The sequence below is a fragment of the Heptranchias perlo genome, chromosome 4, assembly GCF_035084215.1.
Source record: "Heptranchias perlo isolate sHepPer1 chromosome 4, sHepPer1.hap1, whole genome shotgun sequence".
Lineage (NCBI taxonomy): Eukaryota > Metazoa > Chordata > Chondrichthyes > Hexanchiformes > Hexanchidae > Heptranchias > Heptranchias perlo.
In genome coordinates, this window is record NC_090328.1 from 61,178,548 (window position 1) to 61,201,179 (window position 22,632).

Here is a 22,632-nt window from a genome sequence, read left to right on the forward strand (position 1 = left end):
TTTGATTATTTGGACAAAACTGATAGGACAGTAATTGGAGAGATTAGATTGGTAATGCATTTTGTGGACTGGGTACACTGTTGCAATTTTCCACATTGTCAGGTAGATGACAGTTTCATAGCTGCAGTGGAATAGTTTTGCTAGAGAGATGGCTCGTTCTGGGACACAGGTCTTCAGCAGTACATCCAGGATTTAATCAGAGCTCAGAGCCTTTGCTGTGTCCAAAGAAGTTTGTTGTAGGACATCTTAATTCTAAGGTATGCCTGGTGCTGCTCTTGGCATTCCCTTCTACACTACCCATTGAACCAGTATTGGTATAGAGTGATGGTGATCATGACGAAAGTGCTGGGCCATGTGGTTACAAAGTATGGTGTTAAAATTCTGCTGCTGCTGACGGTCCACAATGCCTTATGGATCAGTTTTAGGCTGCTAGATCTGATCTTGCTTTGTCCTACTTAACACGACAATGGCATCATATTCATTACTGTGAAGATGAGATTTTGTCTTCACCAGGACTGTGTGGTGGTCATTTGTACCAATGGACAGACATGTCTGTGACAGGCAGGTTTTTGGGGATGAGGTCGAGTAGGTTACTCCTTCGTGTTGGTTGTTTCATCATCTGATGCAACTATGTCCTTCAGGACTCGGCCAGCTCAGTCAGTGGTGGTACTGTCGAGCCATTCTCGGTGACAGACAAGTGGTTTGTTGCCCACTCATTAGGAGAATTAATATGATTTGCTATCTATATGCTGCATAATTGCATTTACACTCCTAAATGTGTCACAAACTTGTGTGTACAGGAATGTCAAATTTCCCATGTACTAGAAAGAATAGAGAGTTTTTGCAGAACATTCGTGTCTGTGTAGTTTTAAAAATATATATTTTAACCTACTTTAAAAACATTTTTTCATTTGGTGTAATGTGGCATATTAAATGTACAAATTGGAGCCTTCAGAAACACTGAGCATGAAACTAATGTACATAGAAATGTTTGCCACCTATACGAGCGTTGAATACTTGTTGATTTGATCATGAAAATTATTTCACAAGCAATAAAGTTACAAGGGAATAATGTTGGGCTGGTCTTCAAGCAAATATTCTGTTTCAAGTTCATAGCAAATAATGTACCAGAACTCAATGGCCAATTTTATGCTAGTGTGGCCAGGAACAGCAGTGCCACAGTTGATGACTGTGTGTCAAACACGTAATAAACACTTTTTCGTATCATTAGGAAATAGCAGCAGATTATAAGTGTGCATTCAAACAAAACAAAAATTCTTGAGCCATTCCTGGTGTTATCACTGTTTTCGGTCATGTGGTTAATCTGTCTTGTTTTTGTTTTTCAGTGGCCACTGAGGTCTTTAATTCCAAAAGCCTGGCTGTCCAGGCCCAAAAGAAAATACTCGGCAAGATGGCTTCAAAGTCAATAGCAACTGCATTGATAGATGATACAAGCAGTGATGTTTTGGATGAGCTTTGCAAAGCAACCAAGGAATACACACAGAACAAAAAAGAGGCAGAAAAGATTATCAAAAATCTTATCAAGATGGTCATAAAACTGGGGGTCCTGTACAGGAATAACCAATTCAATCAAGATGAAACGATGCTCATGGAGAAGTTCAAGAAGAAGGTTCATCAGTTAGCAATGACCGTCGTCAGTTTCCACCAGGTTGACTTTACTTTTGATCGGAATGTTTTGTCCAAACTTTTGAATGAATGCAGAGACATGCTTCATCAGATCATTGACCGCCATCTAACTGCCAAGTCACACGGACGCATCAATCATGTCTTTAATCACTTTTCGGATTGTGAGTTTTTGGCTGCGCTGTACAATCCTTTTGGATCTTATAAAGCTTATCTGCAGAAAATATGTAATGGTGTGAACAAAATGCTAGATGATAGAAATATATAACCAGCCATTTGTAACATTTTCTGAAATAATATTGACTATTCTGTCAAATTCTTATTAAAAATTTTGCTAAAATATTAAGGAACAATGTCATGTAGAATACATTTTTGTTAAAAAAAAGAATATTTTGATGAGTTTTCTTTTTGAAGAATTGTTTTCTATTTCTATAACAATATGCACAAAGTAGTCTAAATGTTCATCAAAAGATAAACTCCTGTTGCCTGGTTCCGAAAAGCTTATCAGATGACAGGTCTTACTTAGACTTTGGAATGAATTTGCTGAAGAGCTCACATGAACAGGAGAAACCCAACACATTTTTGCCTTCTAAGCTATTACAGAAAGTAATATATTGTTTCCTTTTTAAAAAATTTATAACTAAAAAGTAAAAAAAAATGCAACACATTACAAAAAAAGAACTAGAAAGACAGACTGATGTCCTAGCATGCAGGTTACAGAATTACAGCAACAATGTAGGTCAAATGGTTCATGTGCACTAACAGTGTTACAACAGAGTACAGCAAATATCATTGTAATAGCATTTTAATACTTTTCTTTCTCACATCTATGGCTATGCAATTTTCATCAGTGGATTGTGATCACATGGACTGATAAAACAACGTACATTTTAAGTACAGTGTGTTGAGATGTAATATACAGATGCTTATTTTTATTATGCAATATCATAAATGTGCAAATGGCTAGTAATTTTCACATATCAATTGTACTGTGTGGGTGACAGAATTATTATGACTCGTATTGCAACTCTGAACCAATAGTTTGCAAACTTATTTGTGCGTAGTAAGCAAAGAATAAATTTGCACTGAACCTGGAGTAACGTAGCCATAAAATAGTCTTTTAGTCATATTATTCTCTAATGAGGTCAAAATATACAGCAACATTGAACTCACTACTAGTACTGCAATGTATCAACAATCATGTCAAACTCTTCACAAACTCATCCTATGATAAATTTTGAGTTTGGAAAATGCAGTAAGAACATAAAAAATAGGAGCAGGAGTAGGCCATACAGCCCCTCAAGCCTGCTGCAACATTCAGTAAGACCGTTGCTGACCTTTGACCTCAACACAACTTTCCCACCCGATCCCGACATCCCTTGATTCCCTTAGAGTCCAAAAATCTATCGATCTCAGTGTTGAATGTACTCAATGACTGAGCATCCACAGCCCTCTGGGTAGAGAATTCCAAAGAGTCACAACCCTCTGAGTGAAGAAATTTCTCCTCGTCTCTGTCCTAAATGGCCAACCCCTTATCCTGAGACTATGCCCCCTAGTTCTAGACTCTCCAGTAAGGGGAAACAGCCTCTCAGCATCTACCCTGTCAAGTCCTCTCAGAATCATATATGTTTCAATGAAAATACCTCTTATTCTTCTAAACTCCAGAGAGTATAGGCCCATTCTACTCAATCTCTCCTCATAGGACAACCCTCTCATCCCAGGAATCAATCTAGTGAACCTTCGTTGCACCGCCTCTAAGGCAAGTATATCCTTCCTTAGTTAAGGAGACCAAAACTGTACACAGTACTCCAGGTGTGGTCTCAAAAAGCCCTGTACAATTGCAGCAAGACTTCCTTACTCTTATACTCCCACCCCTTTGCAATAAAGGCCAACATACCATTTGCCTTCCTAATTGCTTGCTGTACCTGCATGTTAACTTCCAGTGTTTTGTGTACAAGGACACCCAAATCCCTCTGAACATCAACATTTAATAGTTTCTCACCATTTAAAAAATATTCTGTTTTTCTATTTTTCTTACCAAAGTGAATAACTTCACATTTCCCCACATTATATTCTATCTGCCACCTTCTTGCCCGCTCACTTAACCTGTCTCTATCCCTTTGTTGACTCTTTGGGCTCGATTTTAGCACCCGCGATCGGGTGCGTTGGTGGAGGGGGGGCTACGCAAATCGGGGATTCCCTGGGCGGGTCGGGAGCCCGGCTCCAACCCGCCCACTTCCGGGTTTCCCACTCACGCGCTCACATGCGCGTGCAGCCCCCGCACGTGGGACTCCCGCAGGCATTTAAAGCCAGCGGGGTGCCACTTAAGGTATTTATTTAGGTATTTCAGGTTATTTAGAGACCTGATTAACATGATATTTTAGGAGAGGTGGGATTTTGCAAACAACTGGGACTGTTTCCCCCAGTGGGGGAAACACTCCCAGTTGAAATGGACGTGTTGCAGCCATCAGCCTATGGCAGCTGCAAAGGTCCATTTGACAGGTTGTGGGGGGAGACCCTCACTCATTGCAGGAGGCCATTCTGTCACTTTGGACAAAGTTTGGCCTCCACCACCCTCCTCCTAACAATAAAATTCACCAACTTGCACACTTACCCCGGGGTCCAGACACATGTACCTACCTTGCGGACCCCCTCAGATGTACATCTTCCGGATGGGGGCCGCCGTAGCTGCAGTCATGACCTCCTCGGAGGGCGAACAGCCTCGCCGGCCACGCCGTCCACCTCTGACACGTGGAGCTTCACAACACAGTGCTGTGACACATCCACCTGCACAGCAGGAGGGAGGGCAACCGCAGAGAGAGATGCGTAGCAGGGTGCACTACCCTTGCCACAGGGTCCACAGACCGAGGCTCAGCTTCCTGGACCTCTCTGAGCAGCAGTGCACACGGAGGCTCAGAGTCACTCGACAAGTAGTCGTGGACATCTGCAGCCTCCTTCATGCCGAGCTGCTCCCGGCTGGCCCAAGCACCATCTTCTTACCTGTCGCTGTCAAAGTCGCCACTGCCCTCAACAACTTCTCCTCCGCATCCTTCCAGGGTGCCACCGGGGACATCGCTGACATCTCTCAGTCGTCTGCACAAAAGAGGCCTGCAAATACACCTACACCCACTCTGCAGTGACACAATGGGTGGCATCAGTTGTGGGTCTTCATTGTGATCCTCAGGAAAGGGCATTATTGCATAAACCAGACAAGATTTGCAAAGACGTGGCAGTAGTGGTGACAATATAATATGTAATGTGAGGTGATTAGAAATTAAATATAAGTAAAAACCATGACAAACCCTCAAACACCCTTGTGCATCACCTTCATGCTCACGACACGTTTGCCTTACGCTTCCTACTGCACATATGCGATGCATGCCCTGTGGCTGCAGCACAGGTAGTGGCAGGTTGAGTGAGGCTGACTGTGAAAGAGATGCACGAGAGGGTGAGTATGAGATAGAGCCACGAGATTGTATGAGGATTGGGTTGAGTGGTAGTGGTGGGATGAGTACTGGCGAGGTGAGTAAGTGCAGGTAAGATGAGGATGAGGTTTGAGTGGGTGTGAGGAGTGATGTGATAGAGTAGTGTTGGCTGTGCAGAAGGAGATGTGGGGTGGGGTCGGTGATGTGGCAGACGGAGTGTAGGGGAATAAGTAAGTGTACTCACTTTGGCTGACCTACTTAGGGCATTGCAGCGCCTCCTGCACTGTATGCAGGTGCACGATATGTTGGTGGTACAGGTGACCTCCTCTGCCACCTCGAGCCAGGCCTTCTTGGTGGCAGAGGCAGGCCGCTTCCACCCGCCGGGGGGAAGATCTCTGTCCTCCCCCTCCTCCTCACCCCATCCAATCAGAGCTGGAGTGAGGCATCATTAACCTGGGAGCAGCCTTCCCCCTGGGCTGCTCCATGCTGTAATTTTTCCTATTTCTTGCAGCATCAGTCAGTGGAGGACTGCCCCTTTAAATAGGGCTCCTCCAGCTGACAGACCTTACTGCGCATGCGCAGTCCGCCCGCCGCGCAGCTTAGCAGCGGGGAACCCGGAACAAGAGGTAAGTGGATCCAATCAGCCTACGATTACGTGCGGAGCAGACTGATTTCACCGGGCGTGTTACCCACGCGCCCAATCGACCCCCCCGCCGCGAACCCGCCGCCATGGTAATATCGGGCCTTTTGTGTCCTCCTCACAGCTTACTTCCCCACCTAGCTTTGTATTGTCAACGAACTTGGATACGTTACACTAAGTCATTAATATAGATTGTAAATAGCTGAAGCCCAAGCATTGATCCTTGTGGCACCCCATTAGTTACAACCTGTCAATCTGAAAATGACCCGTTTATCCCTACTTTCTTTTCTGTCCAACAACCAATCCTCTATCCATGCTAATATATTACCCCCAATCCCATGCCCCTTATCTTGTGTAACAACCTTTTGTGTGCCACCTTATCGAATGCCTTCTGAAAATACAAATATACTACATCCACTGGTTCTCCTTTATCTACCCCTGCTAGTTATATCCTCAAAAAACTCTAATAGATTTGTCATATATGATTTCCCTTTCATAAAACCATGTTGACTCTGTCTAATCATATTATGATTTTCTAAGTGCCCTGTTACCACTTCCTTAATAATAGATTCCAGCACTTTCTCTTCTACTGATGTCAGGCTAACTGGCTTGTAGTACCCTGTTTTCTCTCCTTTCTTGAATAGTGGGGTTACATTTACTACCTTCCAGTGCACTGGGATCATGCTAGAATCTACAGAATTTTGGAAGATCACAACCAATGCATCCACTATTTCTGTAGCCACCTCTTTTAGAACCCTAAGATGTAGGCCGTTAGGTCCAGAGGATTTGTCGGCTTTTCGTCCCATTAATTTCTCCAGTACTTTTTCTTTCCTAATATTAACTACTTTAAGTTCCTCACTCTCATTATACCCTTGGTTCCCCACTATTTCTGGTATTTGTTTTGTGTCTTCTACCATGAAGACAGATACAAAATATTTGTTTAGCGTCTCTGCCATTTCCTTATCCCCCATTATAATTTCTCCTGCTTCAGCCTCTAAGGGACCCATGTTTACTTTCACTACTCTATTCCTTTTTACATACTTGTAGAAGCTCTTACAATCTGTTTTTATATTTCTTGCTATATTTCTCTCATTCTATTTTCTCCCTCTTTATCAATTTTTTAGTCAGCCTTTGCTGGTTTCTAAAGCTCTCCCAATCCTTGGCAACATTATACGCCTTTTTTAATCTAATACTAACCTTAACTTCTTTAGTTATCCACGGATGGATCCATGAACCCGTCCTCCAAACTACTTTTGTGAATTTGATTTACCCAGTCTACATGAAGATTAAAGTCCCCCATGATTATTGCATTACCTTTGTTACAAAGCTCCTCTTATTTCTTGATAAATACTCTCTGCAACAGTATAACTACTGTTAGGGGGCCTATAAACTACTCCCACCAGTGTTTTCTGCCCCTTGTTATTTCTTAGCTCCACCCATACTGATTCTACTCCCTGATCTTCCAAGCTAAGATCCTTTCTCACTGCTGTCTTTATGTGATCCTTTATTATCAGGGCTACCCAACGCCCACCCCCCCCTTTCCATTTTGTCTGTCTTTTCGAAAAGTCAAGTACCCTGGAATATTTAGATTCACTGATGCACTATTACCGTTAAACTCTCTGTCCCATCCTGACACACGTTGCTTATCTTTACCCAAATCGCCACACTGCTCTGTGGCCTTGACTTTTCTCTTTAGATTTAGAAACCCCTGTCTCCCACACCACTCTTTGAGCCATGCTCTCTGATCTGTTTGACCCTATGCCAATTTGCACGTGGCTTGGGTAGTAATCCAGAGATTATTACCTTTGATGTTCTGCTTATTAATTTGGACCTTAGCTCCTCAAACTCCCTCAGCAGAACCTCATTCCTAGTTCTACCTATGTCGTTGGTTCCTACGTGGACCATGACAACTGGATCCTTGGTCACCTTGCAACGACATCTCAGTAATGGCTACTAGATCAAACCCATTTATCTCTATTTGTGCCATTAATTTGTCTATCTTGTTATGAATGCTTCGTGCATTCAGATAAAGTGCCTTTAATTTTAACTTTTTACTATTTTTCCCTGATTTGACCTGATTCACTGATGCACTATTACCGTTAAACTCTCTGTCCCATCCTGACACACGCTGCTTATCTTTACCCAAATCGCTACACTGCTCTGTGGCCTTGACTTTTCTCTTTAGATTTATAAATTTACCCTTACCTGAACCCTCCCCCCACAACCCTTTTTAGTTTAAAGCCCCATCTACTGTCCTAGTTATTCGATTCACCAGGATACTGGTCCCAGCCCGGTTTAATTAAAGCCCGTCCCATCAGAACAGCACCCTCTTTTCCCAGTACTGGTGCCAATGCCCCATGAATCGAAACCCCTGTCTCCCACACCACTCTTTGAGCCACGCTCTCTGATCTGTTTGACCCTATGCCAATTTGCACGTGGCTTGGGTAGTAATCCAGAGATTATTACCTTTGATGTTCTGCTTATTAATTTGGAACTTAGCTCCTCAAATTCCCTCAGTAGAACCTCATTCCTAGTTCTACCTATGTCGTTGGTTCCTACGTGGACCATGACAACTGGATCCTCCCCCTCATGCTCCAAGTTCTTGTCTAGTCGCAAGGAGATATCCTGACAGCGGGCAGGCAACACAGCATTCACAACTCCCAGTCACTGCTGCAGAGAACAGTATCTATCCCCCTGACTACACTATCCCCTACCACTACCACATTCCTTTTCACTCCCCCTACTTGAAAGGCCTCCTGTACCATTGTTGCACAATGTTGGTAAATTTGTCTGAACACAAGCATTCTCAGTCTCAACAAAGGATTCTCAGTGTAAACACAAAGAACTCCCAGCTAAACGTTTGTCTGAGAGAACTGAGGGCACTAAATTGGGCCGTGTAGTGCCCGTTGTTTCGGCACTACACGGCCTCTCCAACATTCAAGATGGCGTCTTGGATTCGCACGCACGTTTCCACCATCTTAGTACAGGAGTTAGCGCAGGCGCAGATAGCAAACACTGGAATAATGTAAATTAGGGAGAAAATGGCTTCAATCAGTGTGCAACGTTGATTTAAAGTGATAGAAACCATTTTGGGACTTAACGCTCAATTCAACGCACAATCTTAACCCCAACCATCTGAATGTGTCTTAGAGTGCCTGGAGGACCCCCCCACCGGCGCTAGTTAAAGGGACTGTGCAGGATTTACAGGTTAGTGGCTGGATTATTGCTTCTGGCTGCTGAGACATTTGCAACTGTTTTTGGAGGTTTCTTAGACTTGAATACTAGGACGCGGGGACATGGCCTAACATTTAGAGCCAGGACGTGCAGGAGTGAAGTTAGGAAATGCTTCTACATGCAAAGGGTGGGAGTCGTTTGGAACGTGCTTCTGCAGACAGCAGTTGATGCTAGCTCACTTGTGAATGTTAAATCTGAGATTGATAGATTTCTGTGACTCAAGGGTATTAAGGGGTATGGGGCTAAGGTGGGTATATGAAGTGAGGTCATAGGTCCACCATGATCTCACTGAATGGCGGAACAAGCTCGAGGGGCTAAATGCCACTGCCACTTGCTGCCTCCTGATATGCGCCACCTTCTCCTGCAAGAAAGCGGGAAGTGTGTCTGGGTGATGTGCCTGTCATGGTTGAATAGCTGCCAGTGTGTGTGGCCTGTGAGTTGTGGGTGGGCAGCTTGAAACAGTGGTAATTTGTAAAGGTGAGAGGAAGCATCTGGTTGGAAGAGTTGAGAACTGATGGAAAGAGTTTGTTGGTATGTGGGTGATGGGGGGGTGTAGTGCGTGGAGCAGTTGGTTGGAGATGCCACTTGACAGTTGACCTCACTCACCTTGACCACTCATGTCAAAGCATTGAACTTCTTCCTGCACGGCATCCATGTTCATGATGCTGTGTGCCTGGCATTGACTTCGTCCCCTACTGCCTCCCACTGCCTTTTGGGTATATGTCTGGTGGGCTTCTTGCCCCCCCCACAACCCCGCGGATATAGGATGTCCCTCCTTCTGTCCACCTTTTGCACCAAGGCCTCTAGAGCATCAGCAAAGAACCTTGGTGCATGCACTCTCGCAGGCCTGGTACAAACTCAGATCAGTAGATTGGTGAGTTCTGGCGTGCAGATTGGAGGATGTTGGATTTAGTAGTGTGCAACCTTTATTCAATGTTTTAACATAACTCATCAGTGTGTAAACATAGGGATGGGACCTGCATCTTTGTTTTACTTGTGCGATGTCTGATTTTCGTTCAGACTCCATGCTGACAGTAAAGTGTTATTTTCAGCAAATAACAGGTACCAGCTACCTTTAAGAGATTTCTAAGAAACATCCTCTCTTTAAGAGATTGAGCTCCCCCTGGTTTTAGAAAGTGCGAATTGCATTGATTCCACCTGTGAGGCCTGGAATGGAACGCTGATTGCAGGTCAGTCCTTGGGTGGGCCGAAACTTGCGTCCTGCCTGCGCAGGGGTCATTGAGCGCAGAGTAATAGCACATCACGCTACCTACGCCCAAAAATGACCCCATCCAATTTTTCCCCCTGAGTGCCCAGCTGCAAAAACTCAACTTTTATTGACGTGTCAATCAAGGATTTAAAAGGCCAAATGAGCTTCGGCTGCAGCTCGCCTCTGTTTCAATGGCGTGTTTCAGAAGCCACTGGAGACACATTCAGGAGTAGTTAAATCAGTTTCTGTTGCAGAATCCACAAAAAGTTAAATACCTAAAGTGTTTCAACTACCTGAATTGGCCCTTTAAATATCGGCCCGCCAGCTCTAAGTGCGGACGGGACTTCTGGGTTTCTGTTGTGCATGCGCTTCCAAATGCATCTGGGTTAGACCCGGAAGTGGGCGCGTTGGGGCAGGGATACGGTCCCACTTCAAAAACAAACTACTTTTACTGCCCACGCACCCCCCCAACCCATCCGTTCTTGGGGTTAAATTACCCCCATGGTGTTTAAAATTACGAGAGGAGGTTAGACAGAATGAGACCACTTCCAATAGTTGAGGGATCAAGAATATAGATACAAGATTAAATGTAAGAAATTTAGAACAGAAGGCAGGAGCAACTTTTATACACAGAGGGGGTTAAAGTGGATAACCCCTGAAAACGGGCATGGGGATCGCGCTGCGCGATTGACCCGCGCTCGGTCGTTGCAATGAAGGTAACGCGTTACATTCGGGCTGTCTGGTGTTTTAAATGATAACTGCGTTCAGCCAGCGCTACCTGCGCTGTTGATTGGCTGCGTGTATCAGTATAGGGTCCTGATATCGCAAGTGGCTCGAGCTTCTTAAAAGCAGCCCGAATGTAACGCGTTACCTTCATTGCAACGACCGGGTGCGGGTCAATCGCGCAGCGCGATCCCCATGCCCGTTTTCAGGGGTTATCCACTTTAACCCCCTCTGTGTATAAAAGTTGCTCCTGCCTTCTGTTCTAAATTTCTTACTTTTAATCTTATATCTATATTCTTGATCCCTCAACTATTGGAAGTGGTCTGATTCTGTCTAACCTCCTCTCGTAATTTTAAACACCATGGGGGTAATTTAACCTCTTAAAAGTTCTCTGATGATGCACTGGAGGCCTTGGTCCAAGAGCAGGAGAGAAGGAAGCGCAACCTTTATCCACAGGGGGGGGGCAGGAGGACCTCCAGACATATGCTCAAGAGACAGTGGGAGGAAGTAGTGGAGGAGGTAAATGCCAGGAGCATAGCCCCAAGGATATGGATGCAGTGATGGAAGTAAGTCAATGATTTAACATGAGTTGTCAAGGTGAGCGAGTTCAAGCTTCAAGTGGCATATCCTACCCACTGCACCACTAGCCTCATCCACTGCTCAATTCACTACACCCCCATCACCCACCTACCAACAATCTCTTTCAATCAGTTCTCAACCGTTCAAATCAAATGCTTCATCTCACCCTCACACACTTAGCACTGTCGCAAGCCTTACACCCACAACTCACAGTTAACACACACTGATAGCTATTCAACCATACCAGCCACATCAACCAAACTTCTTGCAAGACACACTGACACACTTCCCTCTTTCTTGCAGGAGAAGGTGGTGCATCACAGGAGGCAGCAAGTGGCAGTGGCTCGATGGAACATGAACCTGTCCTCTCTCAAGATGACAACGTTCCTGCTTCGACCCCTGCCACTCTGCCAGTACCCTTGCTGTTGCCTGTCAGCCAGCCAGCCCACTCCTTGTAGAGTATTGAAACTTTATCGAAGTACTGGAAACCTCCAAAAACACATACAAATGCACAAGCAGCCAGAAGAAATGATCCAGCAATAAACCGTAACTACTTCATCGTCCCTTTAAATAGCATTGGTGGGGGGGGTGGTGTCCTTCATGCCATTTAAGTCATGTTCAGCTGTGTGCGGTTAAGCCAGTGGGCCCGATATTACCAGGGCGGCGGGTTCGGGGCGGGGGGGGGGGGGCGATTGGGCGCGTGGGTAACGTGCCCGGTGAAATCAGCCTGCCTCGCGCGCAATCGCAGGCTAATTGGATCCACTTACCTCTTGTTCCGGGTTCCCCGCTGCTGAGCTGCGCGGCGGGCGGACTGCGCATGTGCAGTAAGGTCTGTCAGCTGGAGGAGCTCTAATTAAAGGGGCAGTCCTCCACTGACTGTACTGCAAGAAATAGGAAAAATTATAGCATGGAGCAGCCCAGGGGGAGGGCTGCTCCCAGGTTAATGATGCCTCACTCCAGCTCTTATTGGATGGGGTGAGGAGGAGGGGGAGGACAGAGATCGTCCCCCTGGCAGGCGGGAGGAAGCGGCCTGCCTTTGCCACCAAGAAGGCCTGGCTGGAGGTGGCAGAGGAGGTCACCTGAATACAGTGCAGGAGGCGCATCAATGACCTAAGTAGGTCAGCCAAAGTGAGTACACTTACTCATTCCCTTACACTCCGTCTGCCACATCACCGCCCCCACCCCACATCTCCTTCTGCACTGCCAACACTACTCTGTCACATCACCCCTCACACCCACTCAAACCTCATCCTCATCTTACCTGCACTTACTCACCTCGCCAGTACTCATCCCACCACTACCACTCAACCCAATCCTCATACAATCTCATGGCTCTATCTCATATTCACCCTCTCGTGCATCTCTTTCACAGTCAGCCTCACTCAACCTGCCACTACCTGTGCTGCAGCCACAGGGCATGCATCACATATGTGCAGTAGGAAGTCCCGGTCGTATGTAAAATCCCAAGCCTCCTAAAATATCTCATTAATCAGGTCTGTAAACGACCTGAAATACCAAAATAAATAGCTTAAGTGGCACCCCGCCGGCTTTAATTGCCTGTGGGAGTCCCACATGCGGGGGCTGCGCGTGCATGTCAGCGCATCTATGGGAAACCCGGAAGTGGGCGGGTTGGAGCCAGGCTCCTGACCCGCCCCGGGAATCCCCGTTTTTCGGAGCCCCCCCCCGCCAGGAACGCATCCGATCGCGGGTGCTAAAATCATGCCCAGTGTGTTGGATGGAGTGTGGAGTTCCAAAGTAGCAAGGTTGCCTTCAAATCAGCATTGCGTACTGATTTGTATCATATTCTCCCTACTCTGCATGCTGCTGGCGGTTGTTAGGTGTGCTCACGCAAACTCCTTTACCGAGATGGCGTCCTGCACGCTTCCCATTAGAAGTGTGCGTGTGCAGCTTGGACCCTATTTTCCAGACTTACTTGAGTCCTCCTTGTTGAAATGCTCCCAGAAATGCAGTGATGCGATGTAAAAAATATCCATGTTTGAGTATTGCGACCTTCAAGAGGTGGGGTTGGGGACATGACAACCTCCCTACTAGAAATTCCACCAATTTTGCCTTTCACTTGGTGAATCACCAAGGAAAAGTATACCAGCACAAAGTAGGTGCATTCAATTTACCAATGTGGTGGGAGGGGCCAAATGTCAGCTTCTCAGTGGTAATGAACATTTCCAGCTGCACATTTTGATAAAAATGCAGAACATTCACTTTTTTTGCTGATTTGATCAAACTGGGATATTGTGAAATGCTCAAATCATGGATGATAATGTGTATGAGCCCCCCACTGCAGGAGTCTTTGACACAGGAATAGCATTTCTCAGGGGTATTCATAATGGAGCCATGCAGGATCAGGGCTCCATCATCTCCTCCTCCTTCCAGGTTGGGAGATTAAATGGATAGGTGCTTCTGATCACTGAACTCCTCGAGTCTGCTTTCCCACAGATTTGCGGGAGTGCTGAGTTGCAGCCCAGTCATACTAGGGAATGGCAAATTACACCATCTGTCATGGTGACAACACTTCTTTAACTTTGCAATAATCTTGAGAGAGGACAGCAGGTACATGTTCCATGGAGCCACTGCCGCTTGCTGCCTCCTGTGATGCACCACCTTCTCCTGCAAGAAAGAGGGAAGTGTGTCAGTGAGTGTCTTGCAAGATGTTTGGGTGATGTGGCTGGCATGGTTGAATCAATGAATCAGTGGTCGCTCTGGTGCCAGAAGGCAAGTTAGGCCAGACTGCTCCGGCAAACATCAAATTGTTGCAGTCTGCAGCTAGGCTGTCTCTGGCCATAAACCTCCTCGAGATCACTGACCACGAATATCTCATGAGCCCTTGAATTAGCCACAGTAGCCTACCTCCTCCCATGTTGCAGCCACTAGGGGAACAACTTGTTAAAAGCACTAGAATTGGTAAAACAGCACTTCAGACCAGCATTTATGCAGATGACAAATAATATGTAGGCCTCTCTGTAAACCACTAAAACCACAATGCTGTTTGAAATCTTTGAGAGGTAATTTTATTGCCATGCAAAAAATGGGTGATAGTTAATTGCCACCCTGTTCTACACCTCACCCGATTTGTGAAAGGTAGGCCGTTAACATGTTTACCTGATAGACACAGCACTTACATGGTTGATTGGGTATTTCGACTACATAATCTACCTCACTATCAAATACGAGCCAGTCCTAGTTTGCTGCAGCATCACCAGAAGTACAGCTGGTTGGGACTTCCTGCTCAACAGTCTGCTCTGGCACAGATGCTGTTCCAAGTCCTCGGTACAGTGTCATTTAAATAAAAGGAGCATCAGCCTCATGGGAGGAGTCCTGAACTTTGGAGTGATGTCTTCTTGCCCCTTCAAGATTGTGGGGAGGCTAGGCTGGTCTGGCCAAAATGGCCAAAGGATAATGTTTAATAATAATCAGTTTTGCTTTCATACCCTTCAGAATTCAAACTTAAAATATGTCTACATATTAACACAACAGGGAATTTAGTCACTGTCCACAGGCTGCGTTACTTTTGGTGCTTTTATTTCACATCACTTGTTTCAGAGTTTCCATACCAGCCTTGACCAGAAAGGGATAGGCTGTCTTTCTCAGCAACATTCACCATTCTATGATTCTTGCTGTCCATTAACTTCTACACGAACTATGATTACACAGTGTGTGTGTGTGTGTGTGTGTGTGTGTGCAGGGGGGGGGGTGTTAATCTGTTTCTCTTTATACATCTTAAGCAATTTTCTATAACTTCATGTGTAGGAAAGGTTTTTCATTGTTGGCTTTTAAAATGACTGAAATGATTATTTCGGTATCAAATCCCTTGCTGTCAAATGAATCACACGTACTTTTCTTGTTGGATTCATTTTCAGTTCAGTTTAGTGTTTTAGAATTTATAGGTTTTCTGTTTGAAGCTTTATTTTGTTGTGTTCCCTTTGGCTTGACATAGGACCATAGGAATTGCTGGATGAAAAAAGACCAAGGCCCATCGAATTCGCCATCTACCATCTTGGTAGTTGTATGATACAACGATAATGGAGTTGACACAAAGCTAAATTTGCTTTCCTTGCTGCACTTATGACACACCACATCTTGTGGTGTTTGTCCTTTACCACCACACTTGCAGCAGTGGATTGTTGTACCATTCATCTGATGAGAGGTAGCATCTCTACAGTATATTTAGCAACAGTTTCCATTGCTACAAACACTTTGATAGTCGTGGTTATTATGAGTTTGGTTTCAAGATAGCAATCTCCTTTAAATATTCTATGAACAGAGACCACGCACCAGTATGTTGTGTGATGAGTCATTCTGATCATCTCCAAAGTTGTTGACAATTGCAAACCTCAGCTACATACCAAGCAGGGGGAATTTTTACCCCGTTACCCCTGCCCCCCAATGACGGGCGGGAGAGGGTTGGGGGGGGGCGGGGGGGGTTAAATTGCTAAAAATGAGAAACCCGAATCCAACTCACCGCGAATGCGGCTACTTCCAGTTTTACTAAGGTGGGTTGGGAGGCGTCCAAGTAACCCGCTCTGGAGAAGCGGGTCAGTGATTATAATATTTAAATGAGGCTGCGTTCCTCAGATTTTGGCAGCCATTTGGATTTAACAGCTGTGGACAGGGTTTCCCAGGGCTCAGGAAACCCGCCAACTAAAGGAGCTTCCTCCCTGGCCCCTCATGCAAGCATAGAAACATAGAAAAATTTACGGCACAGAAGGAGCCCATTTGCAGAAGTTTTCCGCTGCGATCTCTCCCCCCAGCTAGGGCACCCCCCGTGGTGTCTCCCCCCAAGCAATGATCCCCCCCAGCGATGTGTCCCCCCGCGATCTTCATAGCCCCCGCAATCTCTTCCCCTAGCGATCTCTCCCGCCCGCGATGATTCCTTCCCGCGATCTCTCCCCTGCGATCTTCAGAGCCCCCCTGTGATCTTAACCCCCCAGTGATGTCGCCCCCTCAGTGATGTCTTCGCCACCCCCGTGCTCTCTCTCCCCCGTGATCTCTCTCCCTCCTACCTCGCTGCTGCACTCCGAGACCCCCACCCCCCAACCAACCCTCGATCTTCTTGATTGCTGGGGGCCGTCTCCAGCAGTCCCTGGCTGCTGCCTTATACAGCACACTTACCTGCCTGGTATCGGCCAGCCTCTCTATTTGGCCTGATGCCGGGCAGGAAACGGAGTAACAAAATTCTAATGAGGTCCTGCCGTTAAACTCGGCTGGACCTCTGCCTTCCCGGTATTTCCGAGTTTCCCGGCCACTGACATGTGTTGATCTGGGTTCTTTTCCCTCAGTCTGGTTCAGCAAACACTGACTCGAACACACCTTCAGAATTAAACACATCTTTATTTACCGCGGGGCTTTACTCTCGTGCACCCCAGTGACTCCGTCGAATCCAGCAGAGAAAAGCAGATTTACATTCAATGTGTTGCATTCTTATACATTTACAGCTAGAACATTAGCATAACAGCAGATTATCAGGAGCCAATCATAAGCGGAGTCACGCCCCGGTTACATAGTTCAAAACACTTAAAGGTCAAGGTAATCATTAACCTGTTCCAGCTGCACAATGTCCTGTAAACAACTCGACAAAACAATCATCTCCAAACCACAGAATGTTCCAGTTGCACAATGTCCTATCAAGTCACCTGCACTGTTAGGACATAACAGGATACTTTATAATGAACGCTATTGTTCTCCCCTCAGCATGTTGCAATACAGTGGTCGTGAACTATTTAGCAAGGGGTGAGGTCAGCATTCTTTTAGGGTCACTAAGCCTAAGGATTCTCACATGCACCCCTGCTCCCTCCCCGCCTTCCCGTAAATATCAGAGCCACTGATTGTATTTCTGAAATCAACAGTAGTTTTGACATAAAATGGTCCCCAAGACACTGTTTTCGAGTATAAAACACACACAACGCATACCAAATTAACAATGGGATGGCCTGTGCCCAATCTGCTAAACTCGTGGGGCCCATTTTTTTAAAGAAATAACAGAAGTTGTATGTCAATGGCATCATCTAATGGTAAAACATGGTATAAATTAAAGTTAGATGCATTGATATTGTGACCACTATAAGTTCCAATGCTGACCTCAAATTTTCTCGGGGACTGGGCGTACTCCCAGTGAAAACCTCCTGCTGATTATCACCAGCCACCCCCTTAACTGACGAACTGTAATCTGGATGGAGGATTTCATAATGGCTCAGTAGTATCTCCACGGACCGAGCTGGCTAAGTCCTGACTAGCAGCCTGGGCTTGTATCAGGTGGTGAGGGAACCAATACTCTATGCAGGTGCAGCAGGTGATCAAGAAGGCCAACGGAATGTTGGCTTTTATTGCTAGGAGGATAGAATATAAAAACAGGGAAGTATTGCTGCAGTTATATAAGGTATTGGTGAGACCGCACCTGGAATACTGCATACAGCTTTGGTCTCCATACTTAAGAAAAGACATACTTGCTCTCGAGGCAGTACAAAGAAGGTTCACTCGGTTAATCCCGGGGATGAGGGGGCGGACATATGAGGAGAGGTTGAGTAGATTGGGACTCTACTCATTGGAGTTCAGAAGAATGAGAGGCAATCTTATTGAAACATATAAGATTGTGAAGGGGCTTGATCGGGTGGATGCGGTAAGGATGTTCCCAAGGATGGGTGAAACTAGAACTAGGGGGCATAATCTTAGAATAAGGGGCTGCACTTTCAAAACTGAGATGAGGAGAAACTTCTTCACTCAGAGGGTAGTAGGTCTGTGGAATTTGCTGCCCCAGGAAGCTGTGGAAGCTACATCATTAAATAAATTTAAAACAGAAATAGACAGTTTCTTAGAAGTAAAGGGAATTAGGGATTACGGGGAGCAGGCAGGAAATTGGACATGAATTTAGATTTGAGGTTAGGATCAGATCAGCCATGATCTTATTGATTGGCGGAGCAGGCTCGAGGGGCCGATTGGCCCACTCCTGCTCCTATTTCTTATGTTCTTATGTTAATACAAGACATTGACCTTCTTCACCACTAACCTGTTGAAAATACATTTGTCCACATTAGCTTAGGTAGCAGTGATCACTGTATAGTCCTTGTCAAGACAATAAGGTTAGTTTTGGTGGATTGGATCTCTCGCCTATTGTAGAACCCGCCTGATTTTCATTCCATGAATGCTGGATATGTTGGGGGGGGGGGTAAAATTTGGGCAGGGAGGCAGAGCAGTGGTGCAATTACCTATTTAATGGGTTGCATGCAGTTAAAGGGCTAAGCAGACACTTGGAAGAGGGAATGAAATGGCTAGTGCAACAATAAGGAAAAGGTAAGCATCTAAGTTCTCTGAGGCTGTTGCGGAAGTGCTACAGTCATAAATTAGAGAAAGAATCAATGCAATTTTTGGAATACCAGGACAGCAGCATGGACTATGTGGAAAGAGATGCGAGTAGCTGTGAGTGGGGGCTCCATAATCTCAAGGACCCCCTTGCAGTGTTGCAAGAGATTTAATTACCTCACTAGGTCAGCAAAGGTAAGAGTGTTTTAATCCAAATAACGGGGCAGATAACTGAATCACAGAAAAGCAAATAGGTATTCCCTAGCACAATAGTCAAGCAATGGCCTTTGATGCATTGCATGGCACCATAGTCCTTTTCTCCCTCGAGTGGGTGTGAAAGTACACAAATCATTAAAAACCAGTAGACAGGTACAAAAAGCAATCAAATAGGCTAATGGAATGTTGGCTTTTATCTCAAGGGCTGAAACACAAAGGGGTGGAAGTTATGCTTCAGTTGTATAGTTGCAAACAATTTTACAACACCAAGTTATAGTCCAACAATTTTATTTGAAATTCACAAGCTTTCGGAGGCTTCCTCCTTCCTCAGGTGAATGTTGTGGAAATGAAATCCTCGAACCCTTCGCATTTATAAATCACAGAACAATACCTGGTGATTACAGATAGTCTTTCCAACTGCCCGTTGCCAAGGCAATCACAGTGTGCAGACAGAGAGGTGTTACCTACAAGGCCACCGAATATACAGACACCCAAAAAAAAAAAGAGAGAGAGAGGCAGAAACATAGAAACATCTGGAAGGAAGAGAAAGACAGCAAATGACCCGTTATATTAAAAACAGATAACATTTGGGTGACACCATCCTACAACTCATCCGCTTCATCCTGGATCACAATGTCTTCACCTTCGATAACCAGTTCTTTACCCAAACACACGGAACAGCCATGGGGACCAAATTCGCACCCCAATACGCCAACATTTTCATGCACAAGTTCGAGCACGACTTCTTCACTGCACAGGACCTCCAACCAACACTATACACCAGATACATCGACGACATTTTCTTTCTATGGACCCACGGCGAGGGATCACTAAAGAGACTACACGATAACATCAACAAGTTCCATCCCACCATCAAGCTCACCATGGACTACTCCTCAGAATCAGTTTCTTTCTTGGACACACGAATCTCCATCAAAGACGGGCACCTCAGCACCTCACTCTACGGCAAGCCCACGGACAACCTCACGATGCTCCACTTTTCCAGCTTCCACCCTAACCACGTCAAAGAGGCCATCCCCTATGGACAGGCCCTGCGAATACACAGGGTCTGCTCAGACAAGGAGGAACGCGATGGACACCTACAGATGCTGAAAGACGCCCTAGTAAGAACGGGATATGACGCTCGACTCATCGATCGACAGTTCCGATGGGCCACAGCGAAAAATTGCATAGACCTCCTCAGAAGACTAACACGGGACGCAACCAACAGAGTACCCTTCGTCGTCCAGCACTTCCCCGGAGCGGAGAAGCTACGCCATGTTCTCCGCAGCCTTCAACATGTCATCAATGAGGACAAACACCTTGCTATGGCCAACCCCACACCTCCACTACTCGCCTTTAAACAGCCACCCAACCTCGAACAGACCATCGTTCGCAGCAAATTACCCAGCTTTCAGGAGAACAGCATCCACGACACCACACAACCCTGCCACGGTAACCTCTGCAAGACATGCCAGATCATCGACACCGATACCACCATCACACGAGAGGACACCACCCACCAGGTGCATGGTTCATACTCCTGTGACTTGGCCAACGTTGTCTACCTCATACGTTGCAGGAAAGGATGCCCCAGAGCATGGTACATTGGCGAGACCATGCAGACACTGCGACAACGGATGAACGGACACCGCGCAACAATCGCCAGACAGGAGGGTTCCCTCCCAGTCGGGGAACACTTCAGCATTCAAGGACATTCAGCCACCGACCTTCGGGTAAGCATACTCCAAGGCGGCCTTCGAGACACAAGACAACGCAAAATCGTCGAGCAGAAATTGATAGCCAAGTTCCGCACCCATGAGGACGGCCTCAACCGGGATCTTGGGTTCATGTCATGCTACACGTAACCCCACCAGCGAACAAATGTTATCTGTTTTTAATATAACGGGTCATTTGCTGTCTTTCTCTTCCTTCCGGATGTTTCTATGTTTCTGCCTCTCTCTCTCTGTTTTTTTTTGTTCTGGCCATTTGTATATTCGGTGGCCTTGTAGGTAACACCTCTCTGTCTGCACACTGTGATTGCCCTGGCAACGGGCAGTTGGAAAGACTATCTGTAATCACCAGGTATTGTTCTGTGATTTATAAATGCGAAGGGTTCGAGGATTTCATTTCCACAACATTCACCTGAGGAAGGAGGAAGCCTCCGAAAGCTTGTGAATTTCAAATAAAATTGTTGGACTATAACTTGGTGTTGTAAAATTGTTTGCAATTGTCAACCCCAGTCCATCACCGGCATCTCCACATCAGTTGTATAGAGCCTTGGTCAGACCCCATTTCGAGTACTGCATTCAATTTTGGGCACCGTACCTCAGGAAGGATATATTGGCCTTGGAGGGGGTGCAACGCAGATTCACCAAAATGACACCGGGCCTTAGAGGGTTAAATTATGAGGATAGGTTGCATAAACTTGGATTGTATTCCCTGAGTATAGGAGACTGAGGGTGATCGGATTAAGGTATTTAAAATGTTAAAAGGATTTGATAGGGTAGATATGGAGAAACTATTTCCTCCGCTGAGGGAATTTAGAACAAGAGGACGTAATCTCAAAATTAGAGCTAGGCTATTCAGAAACGAAATCAGGAAGCATTTTTTCATACAAATGATGGTAGAAATTTGGGACTCCCTCCCCCAAAAGGCAGTGGTTCTAGGACAATTTGAGCTTTCAAGACTGAGATAGATAGATTTGTGTTAGGTAAGGATTATCAAGGGGTATGGAGCAAAGGTGGGAAAATGGAATTGAGGTGTCTATCAGCTATGAATGGCAGAGCAGTCTCGAGGGGCTGAATGGCCTACTCCTGTTCCTAATGTTCCTATGTCCCAGTAGCAAATTGACTTAGCAGCACTCATGTGAATTGTCTCACATCCTTTAATGCATGCATCGAGTTACATTGAGTTACGTCGAAACTACAGCACAGAAACAGGCCATTCGGCCCAACTGGTCTGTGCCGGAATTTATGCTCTATACGAGTCTCCTCCCTCCCTACTTCATCTACCCCTATCAGGATACCCTTCTATTCCTTTCTCCCTCATGTGCTTCTCTAGCTTGCCCTTAAATGTATCTATGTTATTTGCCTCAACTACTCCTTGTGATAACACGTTCCACATTCTTACCACTCTTTGGGTAAACAAGTTTCTCCTGAATTCCCTATTGGATTTATTAGTGACTATTTTATATTTATGACCTCTAGTTTTGGACTCCCCACAAGTGGAAACATTTTCTCTACGTCTACCCTATTAAACCTTTTCAATATCTTAATGACCTCAATCAGGTCACCCCTCAACCTTCTCTTTTCTAGAGAAAAGAACCCCAGCCTGTTCAGCCTTTCCTGATAAGGATATCCTCTCAGTTCTGATATCACCCTTGTGAATCTTTTTTGCACCCTCTCCAACGCCTCTATATATTTTCCATAATATGGAGACCAGAACTGTGCCGAGTAGTCCAAGTTTACAGTGATGCCGGTCATCCTAACTCCTTGTTCCCTTCCACTTACCATTAGTACCATTCATTCCATGAATCCTGGCAGATTGTGACTGCAGGATCTGGGGAATGCGTTAGCTAATTAACACTATGCATTCCTCCTGCAGGAAAAGACAACGCATAATGCCAGGGAACGTGAGGCCACTGAAGA

The 22,632-nt window shown here is 45.7% G+C and overlaps 1 protein-coding gene across 3 annotated transcripts in view; it reads left to right on the forward strand.

The window, feature by feature from the left end:
* LOC137320500 (tumor necrosis factor alpha-induced protein 8) overlaps positions 1-2,740 on the forward strand; it is a 141,644-nt gene extending 138,904 nt beyond the window's left edge. For all 3 annotated transcript variants that reach the window (XM_067982190.1, XM_067982193.1, XM_067982192.1), the window contains one exon: positions 1,347-2,740. In XM_067982190.1, the coding sequence (XP_067838291.1) occupies positions 1,347-1,912 (566 nt within the window). In that variant the 3' untranslated portion in view covers positions 1,913-2,740. The remainder of the gene's footprint in view (positions 1-1,346) is intronic.
* Positions 2,741-22,632: the final 19,892 nt, after the last annotated feature.